Raw genomic sequence first — 25197 nt, 5'->3', positions numbered from 1 at the left:
GAGTATTGCACACCTTGTGCTTTTGGGCACTCCAGTGATGTTGCAGCTCTGAAATATGGCCAAACTGGTGGCAAGTGGCATCTTGGCAGCTGCACGCTTGACTTTTCTCAGTTCATGGGCAGTTATTTTGCGCCTTGGTTTTTCCACACGCTTCTGGCGACCCTGTTGACTATTTTGAATGAAACGCTTGATTGTTCGATGATCACGCTTCAGAAGCTTTGCAATTTTGAGACTGCTGCATCCCTCTGCAAGATATCTCACTATTTTTGACTTTTCTGAGCCTGTCAAGTCCTTCTTTTGACCCATTTTGCCAAAGGAAAGGATGTTGCCTAATAATTATGCACACCTGATATAGGGTGTTGATGTCATTAGACCACACCCCTTCTCATTACAGAGATGCACATCACCTTATATGCTTAATTGGTAGTAGGCTTTCGAGCCTATACAGCTGGGAGTAAGACAACATGCATGAAGAGGATGATGTGGACAAAATACTCATTTGCCTAATAATTCTGCACTCCCTGTAGTTTAATGTTTTCAATTCTGTCTGATGGATGCAGCTGTTTCTTCCAGATGTAGCTGAATTGATCCTTTCAGTGTGTTTCATAAGTGATTTGTGTGGTTGTTTGTTAACTTGTTTAGAGTCTAGATCATGCTGCTGACTGATATTTTTGGGGATCCACCATGTTTTTGATGACCAGCACCTTAGCTTCCTCAGATGATCTGTTTAGTTTAATGAATATTTTACAGTTTGTGATTTAGGTACTTTGAATTTTCCCAGTTTCTTATGGTACAGTACTTTTTTGTGGTTATTTCAGTGTTGTATTTAAGTATTTAAGTCTTTAGATATGAGATTTGTTTTAACTTTTAAGAACAAACTTAAAAATTCAAATTACAAACATTTATTAGAATTAAATATAAAGTTTCTCATTATTCAATTCAATAAAAAAATTTAAATTCAATTTTCTTTTTTCTTTTTCTTTCTATTTTTTAACTTTTAGAAAAGAAAAAAAAACTAAGAAACAAAGTTGTGTCTTTGAAAAATGAAAAGTGTCATGGTGTGTGCTGTGCAGGCAGGAGAAGAGGACCCACACGGTGGACTCATTGAGGCAAAACATGAACTTGAAAGCAGCTTTATTGCTTACCAAGGAAAACCAAACAGAATACCTAAACTGGAGCTAGAACCGAAATACACAAGAAAACATCAGGAAAGACACAGCAGGAGGGAGAAATGATGCTAACAACAGGACAACAAGTACTGACTGACAGGGACTAAAATACACTGGCAGGTACAGGAACAGGTGGACAGACAGCTGGAAGTCATTAGGCTAGACAAGACAAGGAAGTAAAGCAGAATACACTAACATGAGACAAGACCTTCAAAGTAAAACAGGAAATCCACAGACTGAACTCAGAGAAAATACTAACACAGTACAGGGACCAGAGTGACATAAGGAGCAAAGGAATCCACAGGCTCGGAAATACAAAACAGACCCCAAAAAACTAGCAACCTTGAACAATAGAAGAAAACAGCCTAAAAACAATAATACAAAATCTAAACACTGGGCCACGGGTCCAGGACCGTAACAACAAGTGAGTCAAACAGCTGCACATCCTCGCTGCTGGTGTGACGAAGGAAACCTCAAATGCAAAACGATGTAAATGTATAAAAATGTTTTGACAAACCTTAAAATCCTACTGTCAGTTTTGTAAAGCTTAAAGTTTAATTTCTAAATTTAAGTTTCAAATGACAGCAGAATATTAATCCCATAGAGCAGCAAACAGCAATCTAGCCATGTTGTTTCTCCTCTAAATTTAATTCTGTCATTCGCTGTAAAAAGAAAAAATAAATAAATAAATATTTTGAAGGCTCAACAGGAAATGATCAGGTTATCGTAAGAGGACCAAACCTTTAGTGCAGCAGCAGCTGCGTGTTGTTGTTATCAGGACTTTAACTGGAGATGAAGATGTTGCTGCCACTCCTGCTCCTCGTACTCGGTAAGCGCACTCTTTGAATGCAAACACAACAACGCAGCTGTTTGTGCTTTTAGACAACATAAAGTCTAACATGATTTCACTGGATGTAAACTGACTCTACTTGACTTTATTCCTTATAACCCCCTCTGGGACTTCATGCAGGGCGCTCACAGGGTTACAGCTGAGTTCATATCTGTTTAAGACGAACTATCTGTGTGTTCCAGACGTCTGTTTCTTACTGATAGAACCACAAACCTGCCAGAGAGTAGTGACGTTTGACAAGATTAACGACTGTGGCAAAAAAAAAAGAAAAAAACTTGTCCAATGATACAGATGAAAATTGGTTATGTTGCCGGTTGTGTGTAACATTGTCAGTGGTGACACTTTTATGTGATTTAACACTGGGATGTCTGTTTACTAATAAACTGTTTGTTTTCTGTGTGGTTGTGTTTCTGCCTCATTTGATGTTGTTGCATGGTGAGGTTATTTGTTACAAATTGATGGACTGTGGTGTCGTTGTTAGCCCTGCTGTCTCATTACAGGAAGGCGTCTGAGCTCAGATCTGCTTGTATCTGTGTTCATTTTCAATAAGAAAAGAACACCGATACAAGAAAATAAGAGATGGTTTCCTCCTTTCACCTCAGTTTTGTTCAGTCATCCATCAGTTTTCTTTAACATCTTTGATGTCCTTTCAGTGTTTGTTGGACAGGAAGAATCCGTGTTTGAATACTTTTTATAAAACATGGCTGAGAGTGATGTTACATATTCTGCAACTTTCTGAAACCACTTTATATCAACCCAAGGACAAAATCTACTGCATACACATAATAAGTGTTTTTTTTGTGTGTGCTTGTGTCTCCTTCCAGTTTCCCAGCATGCCCTGGCTCCAGTGGTGGAGGTGTATGAGGGGGAAATATCTGTCCTGTTGCCTTGCAAGTACTCAGGTTTTATACCTGAAAACCCCACAGTGCTGTGGACTCGCAATGATCTCAACCCCAAATCTGTCCACCTACGACGAGAGGAAACGGATGATTTTAAAGGGCAAAACCAGCGTTACAGAGGGCGCACATCAATGAGGCCTGATGCTCTGGACACTTCAGACTTCAGCCTCACTCTGAGAAACCCCGAAGCCACTGATAGCAGCATCTACACCTGCTCCATCGGAAATGAAAGAAAAGAACTGAAACTGACCGACATACAGCTGCATGTCAAAGGTACAAAACCCAACACCTGTGATTATGAAGGTCAGAGGTCAAACTAAAGAGTAACATAAAAGATTTTTCTAGTACTGAAATCTGATAAAATAGTGGTAAAGTTTTCTAGATGCAACCACACTGGAAAAATAAAAACATGAACACCAAAGAAGAAGAAAATGGAATCTTATTGGTACAATTTTTGGTGTATCTTCTAAATCAGGATGATTTGATCCAGAAATTCTTACATGTGCAGGAAAACCAGCAGCTTGCCTGCCTAATAGGGACAGACAATAACCCCACATGGTCTCTTACTTATGTGTGATAACTAACAGTAGTACTGTGAAGACCTGGCACAGTTTTGGCTCACAAGCTTTCCTGATATTTTTCATGCAGAATAGAGATTTTAATGATTTGATTATTGATATTTATTTTTACTGGCAGCAGAGTCAGAGGTCAGTAACACAGATGCTCAGATCTCAGATCAGGTCGATTCTATGATTAAAATCAATGTGACTGAATCTGCTTCTTTAGTTACAGAACATCTGGAAAATACTCTCAGCCCTTCCTTTTTTTCCACATTTTGTTATGTAACAGTCTTATTCCAAAATGGATGGAATCAGTTTTTCGCCTCCAAATTCTTCCTGCACAATACCCCCATAATGAATATGGAAAAAAATTGGCTTAAATTTTTTTTTAAATTTAAGCTAAAATTAACAGATGTACAAAAGTACTCACAGCCTTTTCTGGGACACTAAAATTTAATCTCAGTTGAACCTTGTTCCCTCTGATAATCTGCCAGATGTTTGTTGATTGGAGTCCACTTGTGATAGATGCAGTTGATTGGACATGATTTGGAAAGGCACACATGTCTGTATAAGGTCCAACAGTTGACAGTACATGTCAGAACACAAATCAAGCTTTGAAGTCCAAGGAATTGTCTGCAGACCTCTGAGACAGTATGCATTGAATCGAGTTTGCCAAAAAGCCCCTGAAGTATCTCAGATCATGAAAAAGAAAATTCTCTGGTCTGATGAAACCACTATTAAACTCTTTGGCCTGAATGCCAAGTGTCATGTCTGGAAAAAACAGCATCATGTTGTGGGACATTTTACAGTGGAAGAACTAAAAGATTTCCTGAATGCACCAATGTGTAGAGAACTCCTTGATGACAACCTCCTCCAGAGTGCTCTGTACCTTGGACTGGCTGAAGGTTTATCTTCCAACAGGAAAACGATCCTAAACATAGAGACAAGATAACATAGGAGGGCTTCGGCACCACTTTGTTGTCTTTGTTCTTGAGTGGTCCAGCCAGAGCCCAGACAAGAACCCAATTACACATCTCTGGAGAGATTAGACAATGCCTTTGCACTGACACTCCCCATCCAGCCTGATGGTGCTTGAGAGGGTCTGCAAAGAAGAATAAAGAAAATGCCTAAAAATAGGTGCCAAGCTTGCAGCATCATACTGAGAAAGACTGAAAGCTGTTATTGCTGCCAAAGTTGCTTCAACAAAGCACTGAGCAAAGTTTGTGATTACATGTTATTCTCATTTTTTTTATTTTTAATACATTTGCAATCATTTAAACAGTAGCCTGTCATTGCGGGGTATTGTTAAATTCAATTCAATTTTATTCATACAGCACCAAACCACAACAACAGTCGCCTCAAGGCGCTTTATATTGTACAGCAGATTGTACATACAAAGAAAAAGACCTAGAAATCATATGACCTCCTATGAGCAAGCACTTTGGCGACAGTGGGAAGGAAAAACTCCCTTTTAACAGAAGAAACCTCTGGCAGAACCAGGCTCAGGGAGGGGCGGGGCCATCTGCTGCGACCGGTTGGGGTGAGAGAAGGAAAACAGGATAAAGACATGCTGTGGAAGAGAGACAGAGGTTAATAACAGATATGATTCAATGCAGAGAGGTCTATTAACACATAGTGAGTGAGGAAGGTGACTGGAAAGGAAAAACTCAATGCATCATGGGAATCCCCAGGTATTGTGTGTGTAGAAATGTGAGGTGAAACTCAATCTAATCCATGTTGGAATAACAAAATGTGGAACAAATAAAACACTGGGAAAACTTTCCAGATGCAATTTTTATAATTTGGTTTACTGTCCTCTCAGACCAAGAACTGGAGGAGGAGGTCGTTGTAGGATCAGAGTCTGTCATCCTGCAATGCAAAACAACACCTGACCTGCCTGAGGACACCACAGTGGAGTGGACAAGATTTGACAGAGAAATCATGATGGTCCATGGATATTCAAATGGAAGTGACCACCTTAAGAAGCAGGACGACCGTTACTGTGGTCGCACAAAGATGAACAAAGACCTGCTGAGAACTGGAGACCTCAGTCTGACCCTGGAATACCCCACAGAGAGAGACAGTGGAGAATACATCTGCATCATCTACAGGGACAAAGACATCCTGAGACAAAAAGTAGTGCTGCAGGTCAAAGGTCAGACATGGAGATAAAAACCATGATACAGTGCAGGACATTGAGATCAGAGTTCAAAGGACATGTTGTTTGTGTTTTTTTCCACAGAACAGTTTCCATCTTGGGCGAAAGCTGTTCTTGTGCTCCTGGTTCTCCTGGTTCTTCTTGTGGTTTTTGGAGGTCTCATATATTATTTCCGTCAGTATTTCATGTCAGGTGAGTGTCTCCTACTACACTACCCATAATGCCGATGGTTAGCAGGTGTCCTCTGGTGGCTCCTTGACTGCGGCTCACACAAACTTGTTCCAGAAGCTGAAAGAGTTGATAGTTACAAACAGCTGATACAGAGAGCTGAAGAGAAACTTCCAGGTTTGTTCCAGAAGTCAGAAAACCTCCTTCAGACTCAGTCATTGATCAGTGAAACAGCTCCACAACATGACTTTACTAAACAGTGTGTGTGCTTCACTACATGTGTACTTTATTTGCCCACGTAAATACCTCACTGAGATTAAAATCCGTTTTACAAGAGTGACCAGCAGAGTCATGTATAAGTTACAACAAATACAATGTGTGACAAATAAAGAAGCAAACACAATTTTCCACACAGACAAGTGAACACAAACATGAATCATGAATTCACAAATCCTATAAAACAACACAAACACAACACAAAAAAACAAAACCACAACACAACACAAAAATAAATCAAGAATCTTATAAAATAACAGGTCATTATAAAACCAACAATGACAAAATTCACACTGATCAAATTGAGCCATTCTCTCACTTCTTTAACTTTAAACTCCTTCTGTAGATTTTTCCAGAGGCAACTTATTCAAAAGCTTTTTCCCCCAATTCTGTTCCGACACTAAGGACACATATATATTACACATATATATTAGGGGTGCAACGATACACAAAATTCACGGTTCGGTTCGATACTTTGGAGTCACGGTTCAATATTTTTTCGATACAAAAAAAAATGTTCATGACTTTTTAATTTGTCATTTATTAAAATTATAAATATATATTTTAACTCAAAAGTACAGTTTTTAAATTTAATGTTGCTGAAACAACAAAGTAATAAAAAAAAAAAAATCTATCTGATTGAGGAATCACTCATCTTTGGTAAAGAGAGTTTATTACAGAGAAATGTCTCTTTCCAAAATAAAAGCTATAGTATACGCCAGAGGTGTGGACTCGAGTCACATGACTTGGACTCGAGTCAGACTCGAGTCATTAATTTTATGACTTTAGACTTGACTTGAAAAAATGTTCTAAGACTTGTGACTTGACTTGGACTTTTACACCAATGACTTGGGACTTGAATTGGACTTGAACCGGTTTACTTGAAAAGACTTGATATTTTACCCAAAATATAAAATTTAACATGCATATTATATAGAGATTGAAAATGTGACGTCATTCACGGGTAGAACCGCAAAGGATTCTGGGAACTCGTGGCAAGCGGTAGTAGCGCACGCAGGCTTTCAATTGAAATCATTCACACAGCGATAAAAAGAAACACAAAAATGTCAAGAAGCTGTTGTATTATTAACTGCAATAGCCGGTCGCATGACAGCCACGGGAAGCCGACGGGTAAAGAGATCGGTTGTTATCGGATTACGTCGTTGAAGAGAAATTGTTCAAGCCATGTTTCCGAAGTAACAAAGACGCGACGGATGGCCTGGATTGCAGCCATTCAAAGATCAAATATAACGTCCCAGAACCCTCCAGCTCACAGGTTAGTCTGCTCCAAGCATTTACACGAAGGTCAGTGTTTTTTAGTAGTTAATACGTCATTTTCATAACATAATTGGTGATATAGGTTACAAGCAAGTCTGGCGCTGAACAGAAATTGTGGCGCTATGCTCCTTTATTTATTGTGCATAAATAGTGAATTGTCCTGACACAATATTGCGTTTCGCTTCTGTTATTATGGTACATTGACAAAAACATATACTTTTATTCACAGGGTAAAACAGTTTTTTTGTATCACTAATTGCCCAGTACGATTACAGCATACAATATTGTTGTCACTGCTACATTTCTGTGATGCTACCAGAAATGATTTCCACTACTAATTAATTACCCTTGAGCTCAAAGGTCCTATTAATAAACGGTTAACGAATGTGTATTTATGACGACAATTTGTGAGACTGGTAAACTTATGATACGTACGATGGTCTTTCGTTCTACACGGTGCATTTCAAGGTCCTGTACCCATCCGTCGGTAAACTGTACCTGGGCTTGTTGCAGTGACCTGAAGTTACTAAACTTCATGAGTGTGTGCACTCACTCCAAGAACCGTATGATTATAAATATGCATATAAATATGCTACAATGAGATAGCTGACTTCATCTAACTAGCAAATGTTGTCCAGGCTACGTTGGTGATGCAGTTCTTTTTAATGTGTATGATATTTTTGTCATGCGATTTTAAAGCCGGTCCTACAACCGCATCCAAGAATAACATGCAGCTTATCTCAGAACTGTCGGTGAAAATTATCCTTGGAGCTAGGTTTAATTGAGCTGCATTTTAAAGAGGTGCAATTTCACAATTTGTGTATATTTTCTAAGTTCACTATTTTGTCATGTGTTGAGAAAAACACAGATTTTAAAATTACATGGTCTAATATTTACATTTAGCATAACTGCAACATTATTTTTTCGTTTTTTTTTTAAAGACTCGAAAGGACTTGAAATTCAAAGTTTCAGACTTGTGACTTGACTCGGACTTTTACACCAGTGACTTGAGACTCGACTCTGACTTGCCTGACATTACTTGAGACTTGACTTGAGACTTGAGGATAAAGACTTGAGACTTACTTGAGACTTGCAAAACAATGACTTGGTCCCACCTCTGGTATACGCTTATTCTGGGCTGTATTCTCATCAGCATATTAAACGTATCAGGTCCCCATAAGGAGAATCATGTGCTAACAGCTGTCTAAATGACAAGTGTGACCTCTGTGTAGTGTCTTCTCTGGTCTGCATTCACAACAAAAAGGCAACAAGTTAGAATGCTTTCGTTTATTGTCGTGACCAGTCAGCCTCACAGGAATCCTCCAATACTCTGAGGATTACATTTACACTTGCAGTGTGATCATATAGTGGTAAAATTATACAAATTATGTTAGGAAACCAACACGTCACACACAGCATGTGGAGCCACAGTCGATTCTGCCTCAGAGGTTGGGACGCTCAATGCCGCACCAAGAGAACAACCAGTTTGACCAACGGCAGACTCCCTATCACTCGCTTGGTCCATCTGCATGGCCTTTTGTTGTGGGCAGTCTGAGGTACACCTGTGCACTACTCATGATGTCAGATCAGCATCCTGATGTGGCACACCTGTGAGGTGGGATGGATTATCTCAATATGGCAGATGTGCCCACTACCACACATTTGGACTGATTTGTGACCACTGTTTGGGAGGGATGGTTATATTGTGTATCTGGAATGAATTTTAGGTCTCTACGTCCATCCCATGGGGAATGGGAGCAGTAACAAAGGTGTTGCGTTTATATTTTTGTTGAGTGTATGTGAAAACCTGAACGCAGGACATGGCATGGGAACAACACAGACAATCCGACAAGGACTGAATGAAAAGGCACAGACTAAATACACACAGGAGGCTAATTAGAGATGTGGGAACACATGGGGAACAGCTGACACACATGAACATAACGACCTCACAGTGGAAGAGTAAAACTAAACACAATGAACACAGGAACACAAGATCTCTTAAAAAATAAAACAGGAAACATAAGACGCAGATATGACAACCTGAACTTGACAACGTAATGTGGTGTCGCGATAGAGGAATAACTGGGGACGGTAACTAAGATATTGACAACGCCACCTGGGGGAGGCCGTTACACCCCAGGAAAGATTTCTCTAGCCAATGTACGTATTGCACTGGCTACCAAAGCCCACAGACTCGTTATTAACGGCAGAGGTGAGACAAAGGAAGTTTACAAATCAAAATTTATTAAGAGGAACTACTAAAAACATAACTATAAAATCAGGAAGGCACCTAGGGTAGCAGGGTTGAGACGGCAAAATAGTTACTTAAAACACTTTATTAACAAACGATGATTAAAATGACCAGACTCCCTACCACGATGCTACCCTAAAACAATCACAGCATGATAAAAGAATAACCACACAAAATAGTGGAGACCGGCCACTTGAGGAGGCAACCTACAGGGAGGAGTGCCCAAGGGTGCCACCAATTATTCACCCGTGTAACTTCACTGCAGACCTCACTGTCACTTACACTAAACTCTAAATGGTGCAATCAACCTATGCCCGGTGTGTACACTCGCATGCATCAGGAAGGGGATTCCACCTCACGTGTCTAGCCCCTCAGCAAGCGGCCACACCTCCACTAAAGCAATAAAACAAAGCATAAAACATTACAAACATTAATAAAAGATCTACATAAAACAAATACACCCCAAAGTACTGTTCGTTATAAAAGCATCATGTAACAAACAAAACAGCATATGACAAGACAGCAGTATAGTGCAAACCTGCAACAAAGGAGGGAAACAGTTGTCAAAGTCCACCCTACTATATGCCACGTTATGATGAACAAAGAGTCCCACTTACCACTCTCTAAAGGGCAATACTAAACCGAGTAGCTTTCCTTGAGAGATCTGCAGCGCTTAACTGCCTAATGGTCTCAGCCACCTTGGATGGACAAGACTGCCAAATGCCTCCTTCTGGTAGTGAAGCACAGCTGTTTCTTTAAAGCCTGCTAATTATCAGCTGGGAAGGTGTGGATATCAGTGGTGCGTTTGTGGACATCATATAAAATCCTACCCCAGAATCTACTTCACTTCAATCTACCCCCGAGATTTGAATCATCGTCCCGACGATTGACACTCACTGCCAAGGTCTAAACAGGGTAACTGTATTAGGCACAGGTGCTTGGGAGTGCCCAGCCCCTATTGCTCTACTTCCTGCTACCTGGGCCAAATGATGCAGATTCGAGTGCGTCCCAGCATTACCACGGGTAGTCCTACGTAGAGGGGCTATATTGTTATGAACACCAGCCATAACTGGCAGCTGATCAGTGCAAGCCGACACCATGGGGGACGTTGAGGGTTCTAGCTCGTCTGGTCTACGAGGGCTAGGATTCTCTGGTCTTGGTTGGCAACTGTTTGGGGCTGGAGTAGGTTCAGAGACCAATAAAAACCACTCGCCACCTTGCATCGGTTCTTCTACAAGGGCAGTTTCTAATGTTTGGATCAGAGCACTGGGAGGGCAGGTAGTCACACCTTCCACCTTATTCTTTAGTAGTGAACGGTGGACATGTTTCACGTGACTCAGGTTATCTACCGGAGCAATAGTGTACACGGACCCTTTTTGGTCAGGGGCACTTAAACCCCCAGAGAGCAGTCATTTTTCGACTGTACCTTAGACCCCCGCGGAGTCATCATTTTGCGTTTCTACCTTTAAAAGCCGGAGAGCAGTCAAATGCTGGAAGTGGAAGCTAAAGGGCGATGGAAATAACAATTTATCGTATTTCTTAGGTGTTTTCAACCTCTGCTGCCACGCTGACGGCATATGCGGCCAAACGGAAGAAGAAAGTCTATATTCTTAGCAGCATGCACAGCGTGGTTCAGACCGATAACACTACCAAAAGGAAGCCAAACACTGTCACCCTTTACAACAAAACAAAGTGTGGCGTGGATGTGATGGACCAGATGGTTCGGGAGTACACGGTCCGCAAAGGAACACGGCGCTGGCCAGTTGCCGTGTTTTATAACATGATCGACATGGCAGCACTGAATGCACATGTGCTGTATCAAGCATGCACCGGGACAAAGGAAAGACGGGTGGACTTCCTGGTGGCGCTTGCAACAGAATTGGCTCGCTCTCATGTAGCTGCGAAGAAGGAAAGAAAAGAACAGTTGCTTCGGACACAACCCTCCACACCGAGCCCTGGAAAAAGGGCCACGTGTCAGGTCAAACACAGATGCAAAAAAAATCAGGCCACTGTGCGATGTGTTCACTGCTACAGGTACACATGTGGTAAATGCAGACGACAGATACCGTGGCAGTGCCAGGATTGTGAGTGATTGCTGAAAATGTTGAAATGTACTCACTCAATTTTTGTTATTATTTGTAAATATGTGTACAAATGGTTGGTTTTTTTTTTCTAGTTTCATCAATAAATGTCAGCAACAAAGGACGTGTGTGTTGATTTCTCCCTAAGATGGCAAACCGAAACACTCCACTCCCCCACTCCCCTCCCTCCAGAATTCCTAGGTAACAACCCAATATACATATGAATGACTAGCCAATTTAGCTTCCACTTCCAGCATTTGACTGCTCTCCGGCTTTTAAAGGTAGAAACGCAAAATGATGACTCCGCGGGGGTCTAAGGTAGAAGCCTTCTTGACTTGACTGCTCTCCGGCTTTTAAAGGTAGAACGGTAGAAGCCTGGCAATCCCAGTGTTAAGCACTTTATACACCACCGAACTCCAAACATCCTGAATTTTATGACAGCCTCTAAACCCAACCTCCTTAAGGTAAACCAACTGACCTTCATGCAGGGGAGCATCCCTCACATGCTGGTCGTGACGTATCTTGCGCCAATTAGCTGCAGCCCCCAAGCGTTTATTAGCATGTTCAAATGTATGACGTAGTCGAGTCTGGTGCTCTACAACCCAGTCATGGGTGCTACCAGCTACAGGCTCCTGAATCCTACCCAACAAAAAGTCAACGGGTAACTGGGGATCTTGGCCAAACATCAGAGCAAATGGTGACTCGCCTGTAGACTGATGTACTGTGGTGTTATATGCAAAGATCACTTGTGGCAAATAACAAGCCCAGTCCCTTTTCCGAGAGGTAGGGAGGGTGCACAGCAAATTGTGTAAAGTGCGATTAAACCGCTCACATTGACCATTACCGGCTGGATGGTAAGGGGTAGTGCGACTCTTCTCAATACCATACATTTGGCAAAGCTGCTCAACCAGATTACTCTCAAAGTTTCTACCTTGATCGGAATGGATACGCCCTGGCACGCCAAATCTGCAGAACCACTCCTTCACCAACACTTCTGCCACTGTCGATGCCCGTTGATCATGGGTTGGGATGGCCTGGGTATATATTTGAGAACACATCTGTCATAACAAGAACATTTTCAACCCCATTACGTGACGGCTCCAATACAGTAAAGTCAACTGCAAGGATCTGATTTGGTCGGGATGCAAGCAAATGGCCCATGTAAGCATTAGGATAGATTTGAACATCTTTAGCTAGTTGGCATCACTCACACTCCTGGCACCACTGTTGGATGTCATGGTACATCCCCGGCCAGTAACACCGCTGAGAAACCAGGTCTATGGTTCTCTTTACACCCTGGTGTCCGTGCTCCTGGTGCAACTGATGCAAAACCTGACCCTGCAGTGACTTGGGCAATAGCACCTGCAGCATCTCTTCTCCCCTAGGATGAGAGACCTTGCGATATAACACACCACCCTGCTCCACTAACCTACGCCATTGCCTGACCAATTCGAGGACTTCCCTCGAAGTTTGGCCACGTTCAGTTGCATCAGGCCCCCTTCTCCGTATCCAAAACTTCAGAAACTCCTGAATAATAGGGTCAGCCTCCTGCAAAACACAAAGGTCAGACGGCGCATGTCCTGGAAAGACTGAGATAGTGGCTTGAACAGCCTCAGTTAGTGGTTTCACACCAAAAACCTGTTGCAAAGGGGCAGGCAGAGGCGTACCAGAGACTATGCCTAGTTCATTAACTGAAGTAACTTCAGCGGGATTTTGCCGTGAGAGAGCATCTGCATTCTTATTACTTCGACCAGGTCGATGCTTGATGGTGAAATCAAAGGCAGCAAGCTGTGCAGCCCAGCGCTGTTCTGTAGCGCCCAGCTTGGCTGTGGACAAATGACTGAGGGGATTATTATCTGTATATACTTCTGCCCCAACAGATAATCTCTGAACTTTTCAGTCATGGCCCACTTCAAGGCCAGAAACTCCAAATTCATAGAGCTATAGCTTTCCATATTACGCTCTGTAGGACGAAGGCCACGGCTGGCATATGCTATAGGTCGGATCTTCCCTGCCTGTTCTTGGGAGAGCACTGCATTTAGGCCCTGATAGCTAGCATCCACCTCTAAGATAAACGGCAGAGAAAAATTAGCATAAGCCAAAACTGGAGCAGACACCAACCTCTGTTTAAGCCCTTCAAAGCTCTTCTCACATTCATCTGTCCATGCTGCAGATAAAACCTGTATGGCAGGTTTCCTGGACTTGGTACCAGTCAGCTCAGCAACTAGGCGATGTAGGGGGGCAGCCAATTTTGCGAATCCCTCAACAAAACGACGATAGTAGCTTGCAAAGCCTAAGAAGGAACACAACTCAGAGACATGGTTAGGCCGGGGCCACTTAGACACTGCTTCAATTTTATTATTGACTCAACGACCACCACCACCCTCTCCAATCCAGACTCAACGACCTCCGCCACACCTCTCACCCCCCTTTCCTCCTCCCTGAAACTCAGAATACACACTCAGGATGTGAGCCGACTATTCCAGAAACAGAAGCCCAGGAAAGCCCCCGGACCAGACGGCGTCTCACCCTCCTGCCTCAAAACCTGTGCTGAACAGCTGGCTCCCATCTTTACTCGCACCTTCAACAGATCCCTGGAGCTGTGTGAAGTTCCCTCCTGCTTCAAACGCTCCACCATCATCCCTGTCCCCAAGAAACCCACCATCACAGGACTGAATGACTACAGACCTGTCGCCTTGACGTCTGTGGTCATGAAATCCCTCGAACCACTGGTGTTAGCCTATCTGAAAGACATTACAGGCCACCAGCTGGACCCTCTGCAATTTGCCTACCGGGCAAACAGGTCGGTGGATGATGCAGTGAACATGGGGCTGCATTACATCCTGCAACACCTTGACCGCCCGGGAACTTATGCCAGGGTCCTGTTTGTGGACTTTAGTTCGGCTTTTAACACCATTGTGCCTGAACTTCTTTCCTCCAAACTCTCCCAGCTCAGTGTGTCACCAGCTACCTGTCAGTGGATCACCAGCTTCCTGACAGACAGAAAGCAACAAGTGAGGCTGGGGGAGAGCACCTCTGAAACTTGGTCCCTCAGTATTGGTGCCCCTCAAGGATGTGTCCTCTCACCACTACTGTTCTCCCTCTACACTAACGACTGCACCTCCAAGAACTCGGCTGTCAAACTCCTAAAGTTTGCAGATGACACCACTGTCATTGGCCTCATTCAAGATGGTGATGAGTCTGCATACCAGCAGGAAGTTGAGTGGCTGGTACTCTGGTGCAGTCAGCACAATCTGGAGCTCAACACTCTTAAGACTGTAGAGATGACAGTGGACTTCAGGAGACATCCCTCAACTCTGCTCCCCCTCACCATATCAGACAGCCCTGTGTCAACTGTGAAGACCTTCAAGTTCCTGGGTACCACCATCTCCCAGGACCTGAAGTGGGAGACCAACATCAACTCCATCCTCAAAAAGACCCAGCAGAGGATGTACTTCCTGAGACAACTGGGGAAGTACAGTCTTCCACAGGAGCTGCTGATCCAGTTCTACACTGCGGTCATTGAGTCTGTCCTGTGCTCCTCCATCACAGTCTGGTATGGAGCAGCCACTAAACAGGACAGGAGCAGACTGCAGCGGACTGTACGGGCAGCAGAAAGGATCATCGGCACCCTCCTGCCCTCCATCCAGGATCTGTACCTCTCAAGAACCAGGAAACGGGCAGGGAAAATCATCACAGACCCCTCACACCCTGGACACAGACTTTTTGATCTGCTGCCCTCTGGCAGACGGTACAGAAGCCCGCAGACCAGGACCACCCGACACAGGAACAGTTTCTTTCCCCTCGCCATCTCCCTTCTTAACAGTTGACCTGTCACAGTGCTCCCACTGCCAGACTGCAGCTGCACCTTATGTACATTCTGTAGTATTCATTCCACCTCATCCATTTCTGTATTTTATGTATATAAGTTTAGATTAGTTATTTATAGTTGGTTTACACAGCTTTGTGTATGTATGTGTAATGTGTATATATAGACACTTGTGTGTGTGTGTGTGTGTGTGTGTGTGTGTGTGTGTGATTTACATTGCCGTGCTTGAGAGCCACGATCTACCGGAACCAAATTCCCTGAAGGTGTCTGCACATATACTTGGCCAATAAACATGATTCTGATTCTGATTAGGGTCGGTAGACACACCATCCCTCGACACAACATGACCCAAGTAGCTCACCTCAGATTGGAAAAAGGAACACTTTTCCAAGTTAGCCTTGAGACCCTCTTGCTGCAACCGTCCCAGGACAACATCCAAGCGACTCACATGTTCCTCTACTGTAGAAGAAAACACAATAACATCATCTAAATAAAGCAACAATGACTGACAGTGTTGGTCTCCAAAGATCCTCTCCATTAATCTCTGAAATGTACTTGGGGCATTACACAACCCAAAGGGCATCCTATTCCACTCAAACAACCCAAAAGGAGTGCAGAATGCAGTCTTCATTTTGTCTTTTTCTGTAACAGGGACTTGGTTATAACCTGCGGCAAGGTCCAAAGTGGAAAACCAGCGGGCACCGCATAAAGCGTCGAGTGACTCGTCAATACGTGGCAGGGGGAAAGCATCCTTGCGGGTCTTACTGTTTAAAGCCCAGTAGTCCACACACAAGCGAAGGCTTCCATCTTTTTTTCTTACCAACACAATGGGTGAAGCAAAGGGGCTACTGCTTTCCCTAATTACCTGGGCCTCAAGAAGTTGTCGAATGTGAGCTTTTACGGCCTCATATTCTGAGGGGGGAATACGCCTGTACCTCTGCTGCACCGGGGTGTCTTCCACTAGGGGAATATCATGAGAAATCAAGTTAGTACAGCCTATATCCCCGTCGTGATCGGAAAAGACGCCACTATACTTGTATAGTAATGACCTCACATGACCTTGCTCCTGTGCAGTAAGAGTGGATAAGTCAATAGCAGCAATTTTATCTTGCACTGGACTAACTGCAGTCTGTGAGGATACGGTAGCTGCCATACCCTCCTCTTGGAGACCCTGGGGGGAGCTAACCAGATGAGCATAGCTCAGGGTGCCGATCATAGTACGAGGAGACAGTACTACATCCTGCACATCAATGTTAACAATTGGGATATAAACTGTGCCTCTGTTAACACAAAGAAGACCAGGGGATGCCAACAAGCCGGCAGGTAAACCACAACCGAGCGGCTCAAACAGAGCCTCTGCTGCCAGATGTTGTGAACATGTAGCTGCCACAATTTTTATGGTACCGCCGGGGACGCGGCAAACTCTACCTCCCTTGACCTTTACCCGACTTGAGCGTTCTGGGGGGGGGGGGCTGGATCTGATGTCACTGCTGGAGAGCTTGTTGTATTAAAATAGGGGTCTGAGCCACTGGGGGGCAATTAAAAAGGGAAGAACCATGTTGTGCGAACAACTCGCGATAACATTCCCTAATAACATTCATTCCTAAAACCCCAGGTGCTGACATTGTTACCTGTGGGGGATCCCTTACAACCAGCACACCTCGCCGGGTAATCTCTTTACCACACAGATGCACATCTAATTCAAAATAGCCTATGTAAGGTATGGGCAGGGCAATATTTCTCATATGCAATATTAGTTCTTGTCAATCCTTGTCACTACATTGCATGCCTGTCCATAAACATATATACAGAGTTGTACATACATTTATATAGCCACACCTTACATAATATGCATAAAGTCTAGTTACACACACACACACACACACACACGTACGTAGATATAGGTGTGTGTGTATTATATATATATATATATATATTGTCTGACTGCAGCGATCACACAGTGGTCACTGACCTCATTTGAAAAACACTAATATGTGTGTGTTAGTTCTAGTTATGTACAGGTCCTGGATCAATGTGATGAATTTAGAAGCAGTAAATTAGAGTTGATCCAGGCCTTGTGTCTTTAAAACGTGCCTGTAAATGATTTGACAGGTATTAATCATGAAAATCGAATGTGTATCATCTGGAGAGCAATCATACACATCTATGAATAATTTTTGTTTGTGAAGAAAACTTCTCATTTACATAAACAAACTGGAATCTATCAGATGTGATTCAAACCACTGCAGTAAATTTCCTTTAATAACTCTGGTGTGTTCTAGTGTTTGTAGTAAAATGTTGTGGTCTACACTGAGGTCTAACAGGACAAGCACAGAAATAAGTCCTCTGTAACAGGTCATGAGGAGAACATTAGTAACCTTCACTACAGCTCATGTTGTACTTTGTTGTCCTCTCAGTTTATAAGGTGGAGGTGGATTCAGGGGTGGAGTCTGTCCAGCTGATCTGCAAAACCACAGTTTGCCTGCCTAAAGATGCTAAAGTGGAGTGGAAGGATGCAAACAACAGGAAGGTCCACGTGTATGAGAACGGCTCTGACCAGCCTGAAGAACAGGACGATAAATACAAGAACCGAACAAAGATGAAGAGAAACTTACTGGAACCTGGAGACCTCAGTCTGACCCTGAAATACCCCACAGATGGAGACAACTCCACCTACACCTGCACCGTCTACAACAGGGAGGGAAACATCCTGCTGAGGAAACAAGTGAATCTGAAAGTCAGAGGTCAGTGCTGTAGATCCAGGTCCAAGGTCAGAGGTCAGACTCATGATGGTGGTTCAGTCTCAGTGGCTCCATCCAATAATGTCACAGTGTTAGCATGTCTGATGTTTGTGGCTGTTTTGGTTTTTCTTTGATTTCCAGCCAAATGTAAAAGCTTCATCAGATGAACTGTAGGAGCAAAGTTCATGTGTGAGACTTCATCTGAAAGGTAACATCTTCTAGTTTCTGAACATGTGTTTGTTTAGCATGTGGCTGAAACACAGGCTAAGCTAAGTCAGCTCAAATCTCAGTAACAACCTTCTTTGGTCCTCATCTATAATCAGTCATATCTGAGTCACAATAACTAGAAGATGATTTCTAGCAGAAGTGTGAACATCTCCACATCCTTTCTCCATGTTATCATCCAAAGCTGTGTGAAGTTTCAGAGCTCTGCAGCTAACAGAGGCTTTCAGTTTGCTGCTCTCTTCCTCTGACAGCTCCATTCTTAGGGAGCGTTAGTTCTGTTTCACTTTATTCCACTTATTCAGTCTGATGTTCTCTGACCTGTTTCTCTTGTTTAGTGTCTTAAATGCTGCCAGTGCCTCTCTTTGCTTTAACCAACCTTTCTCTTTATTTCTGAGCTTTTTAAGGACTTTAACTGATGCATCAACCTTTGAAAATGGAAAGAAATCAGTCAGATTCATGGCTGCATCACAGTGTCACATGTAGTTCTCCACATCAGCTGGATTATATCTATAGCAGCAAACAGCAGCTGATGCACAAATCTTTGTCTGTGTTAATAAAGTTGGATCAGTTCAAACAGTTTGTTGCTCTGCTTGAAAGCAGCAGTTTTTCTAATGCACCACCTTCATGTTTCCTTCATATTTGAATCCCCCTGTAGATGCTGACAGGTAACCATGTCACACAGAGCTCAAGCCTTTGAATCCAGCTGTGACTGTTGATTTTCTATTGAATGGACTTTTTCAAATCCAGCTGTAGGCCTGTGTTTGTGAGCTCATTAACAGCTGTTTGTTTAGAGAGACGTGGTCCTCACAGGACAGCCACTACAAACATATGATTTTATAGAATATGATGCATTACTGCAGATTCAACACAATAGAAAGGATTTGAAATGAGCTCAGCCTTAAACATGTGCAGCAGTAATATTGATCCACAGACACTGATGGGAACATTTTTCTGCACAATAAGTACTTTGACTTTTCATACTTTATGTACAATTTGCCAGTACTGCAGTTTTGTGTGTAGTGAGGTGTTTTCATGGTGTTTTCTTGGTGCTTTTACTAAAGGAAGGCTTCTATCAAATTCTTCCACATGTTGTCAAACTGAGCTGTGTGATGAAGTGAGTGTGACAGAAACACTCAGACTGTGTTTCTCTGCTTCATCAAGTCAAATCTGGTCCTCAGAGACTGAATAAAGTCCTGTCCCACTAACAGCAGCTCCAACAGTCTGTTCACTGCTTTCTTCCTGTCAGTCTTCATCTTTCTGCTGCGTCTCCTCTTCACACTGACCACTTTCTATCTAACAGTGAGCTCCCAGTGAAGCAGCAGCATTCAGCCTGTTAGAGTCAACACAAATGTCTCCATCCAAGCTCATGTTGTGCTTTGTTGTCCTCTCAGTCCCCCAGGTGGAGGTGGATTCAGGGGTGGAGTCTGTCCAGCTGCCCTTCAACACCACACTTCATCTGCCTGAAGGCGCTAAAGTGGAGTGGATGGACAATTATAGAAGTTACTACAACAGGAAGGTCCACGTGTATGAGAACGGCTCTGACCAGCCTGAAGAACAGAACCAGGTTTACAGAGACCGAACGAAGATGAATGAAGACCTGCTGAAAACTGGAGACCTCAGTCTGACCCTGAAATACCCCACAGATGATGACAACTACACCTACACCTGCACCGTCTACAGCAGGGAGGGAAACATCCTGCTGAAGAAAGAAGTGCAGCTGAAAGTCAGAGGTCAGTGCTGTAGATACAGGTCAAAGGTCAGAGGTCAGACTCGTGATGGTGTTTCAGTCTCAGTGGGCTCCATCCAATAATGTTACAGTGTTAACATGTCTGATGTTGAGGTTAGCATGTGATGTCACACTGACCACTTTCTATCTAACAGTGAGCTCCCAGTGAAGCAGCAGCATTCAGCCTGTTCGAGTCAACACAAATGTCTCCATCCAAGCTCATGTTGTGCTTTGTTGTCCTCTCAGTCCCCCAGGTGGAGGTGGATTCAGGGGTGGAGTCTGTCAAGCTGCCCCTCAAAACCACACTTCACCTGCCTGAAGACGCTAAAGTGGAGTGGATGGATAACAATGCAAAGGTCCATGTGTATGAGAACGGCTCTGACCAGCCTCACAAACAGCACCAGTTTTACAGAGACCGAACGAAGATGAATGAAGACCTGCTGCAAACTGGAGACCCCAGTCTGACCCTGAAACACCCCACAGATGGAGACAACTGGACCTACACCTGCACCGTCTACAGCAGGGAGGGAAACATCCTGCTGAAGAAACAAGTGCAGCTGAAAGTCAGAGGTCAGTGCTGCAGATACAGGTCAAAGGTCAGAGGTCATGCAGGAGTTTATTCTCTAAAAGCTTTTAGTTTGAATCTATTTTCAGTTCATTCAAATAAAATAAATTCTTTGATGTTTTGATCTAAAAGCCCAAAATGTCAGGCGGAGCAACTGTGTGTTTAAATGAACTAAGAAGAGCATTAAAATGACCCTAACTTCAAAATAAAAGCCTCTGGCATGATTTGAGTTTGGATCCAATCAATAGTTTTGTTAGTTTAGTGCAAATCAATGTAAATGTATAAATATCAATAGTTTTAAAGCTGCTGAGATCATTCAAACACTTTGATCCAGTCATTTGGATGTTGTCAAATGTCAACCAACCAACACCTGGGTGGAGTCCCAGCTGAAGCTGAGAGATACTCAGAGATCAGAGACAGAAGCAGCTGTATGGAAGCGTTCTACAGGACGGCTGACACAAAGCTGATGTTACTGATGTCTCCTAGATAGATCTCATGGACCAAAGGCTCTCTGTGTCATCTCAGCTCCAGCTGAACTAAACAGAGTGAATTTGGGCTTTCAGGGAGGGGTGAAAGCAGAGCGCTGTAAAGGAAAGGGCTGTGATTGGTTCAGAACACGTCAATGAGAAGAAAGGAAAGCTTCAGAGCAACATGAATGAAACAAAGTGTTTTGATGACGACTGAAAGCCAAAACTGTCCCTGAAATCAGAATCCAGTTCATCTCCAGCCCCGTCAGCAGTTCCAGCTGCAGTGCTGTTACAATAATAGTCATCACTTCTAGTTTCACAGCAGCAAACTGGGAACATTCAGCGTCTCAAAGATTGACCTGTTAGCTTGCAGGATTTCAAAGACGCTCCACTGAGCTCCAAAGAGCTCCAAAGAGCTCTGGGCTGTGCTTATTAGAATGAATTAAAGGAGAGAAATAGCCGGCCCTCGCCTCCTTCACCTGTTCATTGAAATCAGTCGTTCATGCTTTCATCTCTTGATGACGGAGCTAAAGATTCACCTTCTTCCGTCTCCTTTCTGCCCTCCGGCATTGTCTTTTCAGACTGTGAATGTCTTTGTGGATCCAGGGCAGCGAGCGAGCACCACGTTTAGTCCTGATCTTAAAGGTGCAGTTGAATCTAAAGTGGATGTACAAAGGAGGTTCAGATCATTCAGAGTGTTTGTGTGTGTGAGGGAGGAGGAACACCAGTGGTGGTAGAAACACTGATGAACATGTTTCTCCTGCTTCCTCATGAAAAGAGCGTCAGCGTACTGACACGGCTGCTTTTGCCTGATCACTTGGAAAAATGATCTCAAACAGAATCCATCAATGATCAGAGAGAAACACATCAGCTCAAAGCCTGGAGTTCATACTGAAGCCCACAGTTATATGTAGGCCAACAACACGCTGTTTGAAACCAATGAATTTACTGTACTGAGGAACTCAAATGAGTCAGTAAGATCATCAACATGGATCTTAAAATCAGCAGCTCAGATCATGTGATCACACATAAGAACCATGGAGCAGGAAACATCTGAGAGTTCAGCTGCAACTCTGATGGAGTCTTAGGAGGGCGGAGATACCTGCACAGATAGCAGCTGTTTCACACTTTAACAAGCAGCACCTCCAAACTACACCCTTCATCCACCTTAATAGGGGAGCATTTGAAGCCAAAGCTCCACCCACCCAGCCACTTCCTCTGGGCTGACTGAAACAATCATATGTGGGGTCAGAGTTCACAGACTAGACAGTCCTCTCCAGGTTTCATCCTGTTTCTGTTCAAAACATCGAATCAAGCTGATGGGAAGTTGTAGAATCCTTCAGAATAAAAGCCTGACTATTCAGAGCTCCAACATTAAGAAGAGCAAAGTGAACCAAGGTGGGTGGAGGCAGCAGAGAAACTGTAGGAGGAGAGCCAGGTGTGGAGGCTGAGCAGCCGCCCAAACGCCCCACGGCCACAGGTGGGAGTGGGGCCGCAGATACAAACACTACGGTGGGCTTGTTTCACAGCCTCACAAAGACACACAAAGTCCAGTTTGAGGAAGTGGGAGCGCTGTTTGGAGTCCGGTTGGTGCCCATGTGGATAAGGATGGTGTCGGCCTCCGGACGGGATCGTATTCTGACAGGAAACTTGTCTAAAACGTCCCAGAGCGTCGGGCCGGGAAAAGACAGAGCGCACGCCTCCTTTATTGTGAAATTCCTCACCATGGTAACTGAACACATCAGCTGGTCTGCAGCAGGTCATGTTCAGAGTTTGAGGCTCAAAGTGTCCCATTTTCACTGATTGTTTCCCGACGACATGCTTCACGTGTGATATGGATCCTCTGCTGAAGGAATCTGCTTTCTATCCACAACCTGTTGATCCGTGTCTGACTAACAGCAGCGCAGGAAGCCCTGCAGTTACAGAGAAACTGTCTGAGTCGCATTGTTGCTGCAGTTTACCTGCAACTGCTGTGAAGAAAAAGTCTCACTGTGTTTGTGTTTGGTCCTAATCTGCTGCCTGTCTGTTTGACATGCTGGATTTCCAGCTGATCGATGACAGATTAGAAACTGATCAGTCTATTGATCACACAATATTCCATCAATAGAACTGATTTGACTTTGATTTGTGTAACAAAGTGATTTCCACGTCTCCTTCATGATGTGACAGTGTCAGAGCTGAATGCACTTGTAGAGTATCATGTTTTTATGGCTCACATTTAAAGTGTTGCAGCTCTAATGTACAGCTGTCATATTAGAAATAGAAGCAGCTCTGATTTTAGTGCTCAAAGAAATCTATGAAGTGATGAATTCACACATAAACAGTTTTCTGCAGCGTTCCTCTCGGCCTTATTTGCAGCTCCACTCTTGTTTTTGCTCTAATAATTATTTCTCTCCATGAGCTGTTTCTCTGCCTGAAGGAGGCGCCACTCCATCGCTTCATTTAGTGCAGAACAAGAGTCACATGATGCTCTGAACACCAATCACACTTTGTACAGCTCATGTTGTGTTTGTTGTCCTCTCAGTGCGTCAGGTGGAGGTGGAGGAGGGGGCGGAGTCTGTCCAGCTGCCCTTCAAAACATCACAAAACCTGCCTGAAGATGTTAGAGTGGAGTGGGAACGCTATGACCCTGAATACAACATGGTCCACGTGTATGTATGTAAGAACGGCTCTGACCAGCCTCACAAACAGGACCAGGTTTACAGAGACCGAACGAAGATGAATGAAGACCTGCTGAAAACTGGAGACCTCAGTCTGACCCTGAAACAGCCCACAGAGAGAGACAGTGGGAGATATGTGTGTGATGTGAGGAGGAACGGACGATTTAGATTCAAAACAGTGCAGCTCAAAGTTAAAGGTTTGTGTGCGTGTGTGTGTGTGTGTGTGTGTGTGTGTGTGTGTGTGTGTGTGTGTGTGTGTGTGTGTGTGTGCGTGTCTCTGACTGTCTTGTGTCTCCTCTGCAGGGAGAGTTCAGGTCCAGGATCAAACAGGGGACATCAGGAACAGAAGCAGCTCCATTGATCCGACTCCTCTGATGGCTGATCAATCAGTTTGATCTGTGTGTTCTTTGATTATTGATCAGTGATGTCAGAGTGGAGTCAGTGTGATGTTGTTGTTGTGTGTTTGAGACTTTTAGTGTCCATGAAGGTCTCTGCTGCCGTAGATCCTCTGAACTGTGACAGAGGTCTCACTCTGGAGGAAACTCTCAGCACTTTCCAGCAGCTCCTCCATCATGGAATCAGAATCAGAATCAGAATCAGAATACTTTATTGATCCCTGGGGGAAATTATTTTTTGTTACAGTGCTCCATTTTAAACCAACATTAAGACAAGACAGACAATACGCTAACTAAGAATAGTACAATATATACATATATATACATACATATGTAAGGTAGTGAGTCACAAGGTGTCGCTGTTGAGCTGCATATATGGTGTAAATGTTAGCAATTTTGGCCATTCGTCCTCTGCAGGACACCGTACTTTAGATTTCTTGTTCGCGCGGGCGCCATCTTGGGTCAGTGTTTGCTGTGATTTGCGAAGGTAAGCACTGCCAGTGGCGAACTGCATCAGTTTTGTGTTGTATTCATCGCGGAGACCGTGGAATGTTGTAGAAGGCACGGTTATTGTTACTTAATGTGTATTCTGTGTATATGTGTTGTTGTATTTTGCAATGCTGATAGTCACGGAGTGTTTGCTGTGATTTGCGAAGGGCCAGCAGCAGAGTTGGAGTGGTGTTTGCCCCTGCTTCCGAATAAACGGCGCGGTCCGAGCCACAAATTGAACACCTGTGTCCGACTGGTCTCTCTGCGGTGCACCCCAATCCAACACAATTTAACACAACGCAGAGTCCGGGGTGTAGGGAGGCCCCTGCACTGGTTGGGTTACATCTTTGGTGCTGTGACCCGGATTTGTGGCACTTCGAGACCGAAGAGAAAGCAATGCCGACACC

General features: G+C 43.7%; 2 protein-coding genes across 3 annotated transcripts in view; both read left to right on the top strand.

Annotated features, from left to right (window-relative positions):
- Nucleotides 1-25197, top strand: part of LOC112431854 (uncharacterized) — a 179889-nt gene that overhangs the window by 42750 nt on the left and 111942 nt on the right. The gene's annotated exons all lie outside the window — the stretch shown is intronic.
- On the top strand, nucleotides 1908-24625 carry LOC112431377 (uncharacterized). Of its 2 annotated transcripts, XM_076879214.1 has the most exons (9): nucleotides 1908-1998; nucleotides 2844-3191; nucleotides 5301-5633; nucleotides 5721-5828; nucleotides 17940-18266; nucleotides 19880-20218; nucleotides 20461-20784; nucleotides 23771-24103; nucleotides 24210-24625. In XM_076879214.1, exons 1-9 carry the CDS (start codon nucleotides 1962-1964, stop codon nucleotides 24299-24301), a joined length of 2241 nt encoding a protein of 746 aa, XP_076735329.1. In that variant the 5' UTR covers nucleotides 1908-1961; the 3' UTR covers nucleotides 24302-24625. The 2 variants fall into 2 exon arrangements, with proteins under 2 accessions (XP_076735329.1, XP_076735331.1); XM_076879216.1 differs by lacking the exon at nucleotides 20461-20784 and having other exon boundaries at nucleotides 24210-24624.

This window comes from Maylandia zebra, linkage group LG3 (genome assembly GCF_041146795.1).
Source record: "Maylandia zebra isolate NMK-2024a linkage group LG3, Mzebra_GT3a, whole genome shotgun sequence".
NCBI lineage: Eukaryota > Metazoa > Chordata > Actinopteri > Cichliformes > Cichlidae > Maylandia > Maylandia zebra.
Note: the sequence above shows the minus strand (reverse complement) of the source record. Positions and strands in the feature narration are given on the sequence as shown.

What these genes read in the sequence shown, in the direction of transcription:
- LOC112431377 (XM_076879214.1), top strand. Translation starts at nt 1,962, where the DNA reads ATGAAGATGTTGCTGCCACTCCTGCTCCTCGTACTCG. An exon ending in CATACAGCTGCATGTCAAAG is followed by an intron (nt 3,192 to 5,300) that starts GTACAAAACCCA and finishes CTGTCCTCTCAG; the next exon opens with ACCAAGAACTGGAGGAGGAG. An exon ending in AGTGCAGCTGAAAGTCAGAG is followed by an intron (nt 20,785 to 23,770) that starts GTCAGTGCTGCA and finishes TTGTCCTCTCAG; the next exon opens with TGCGTCAGGTGGAGGTGGAG.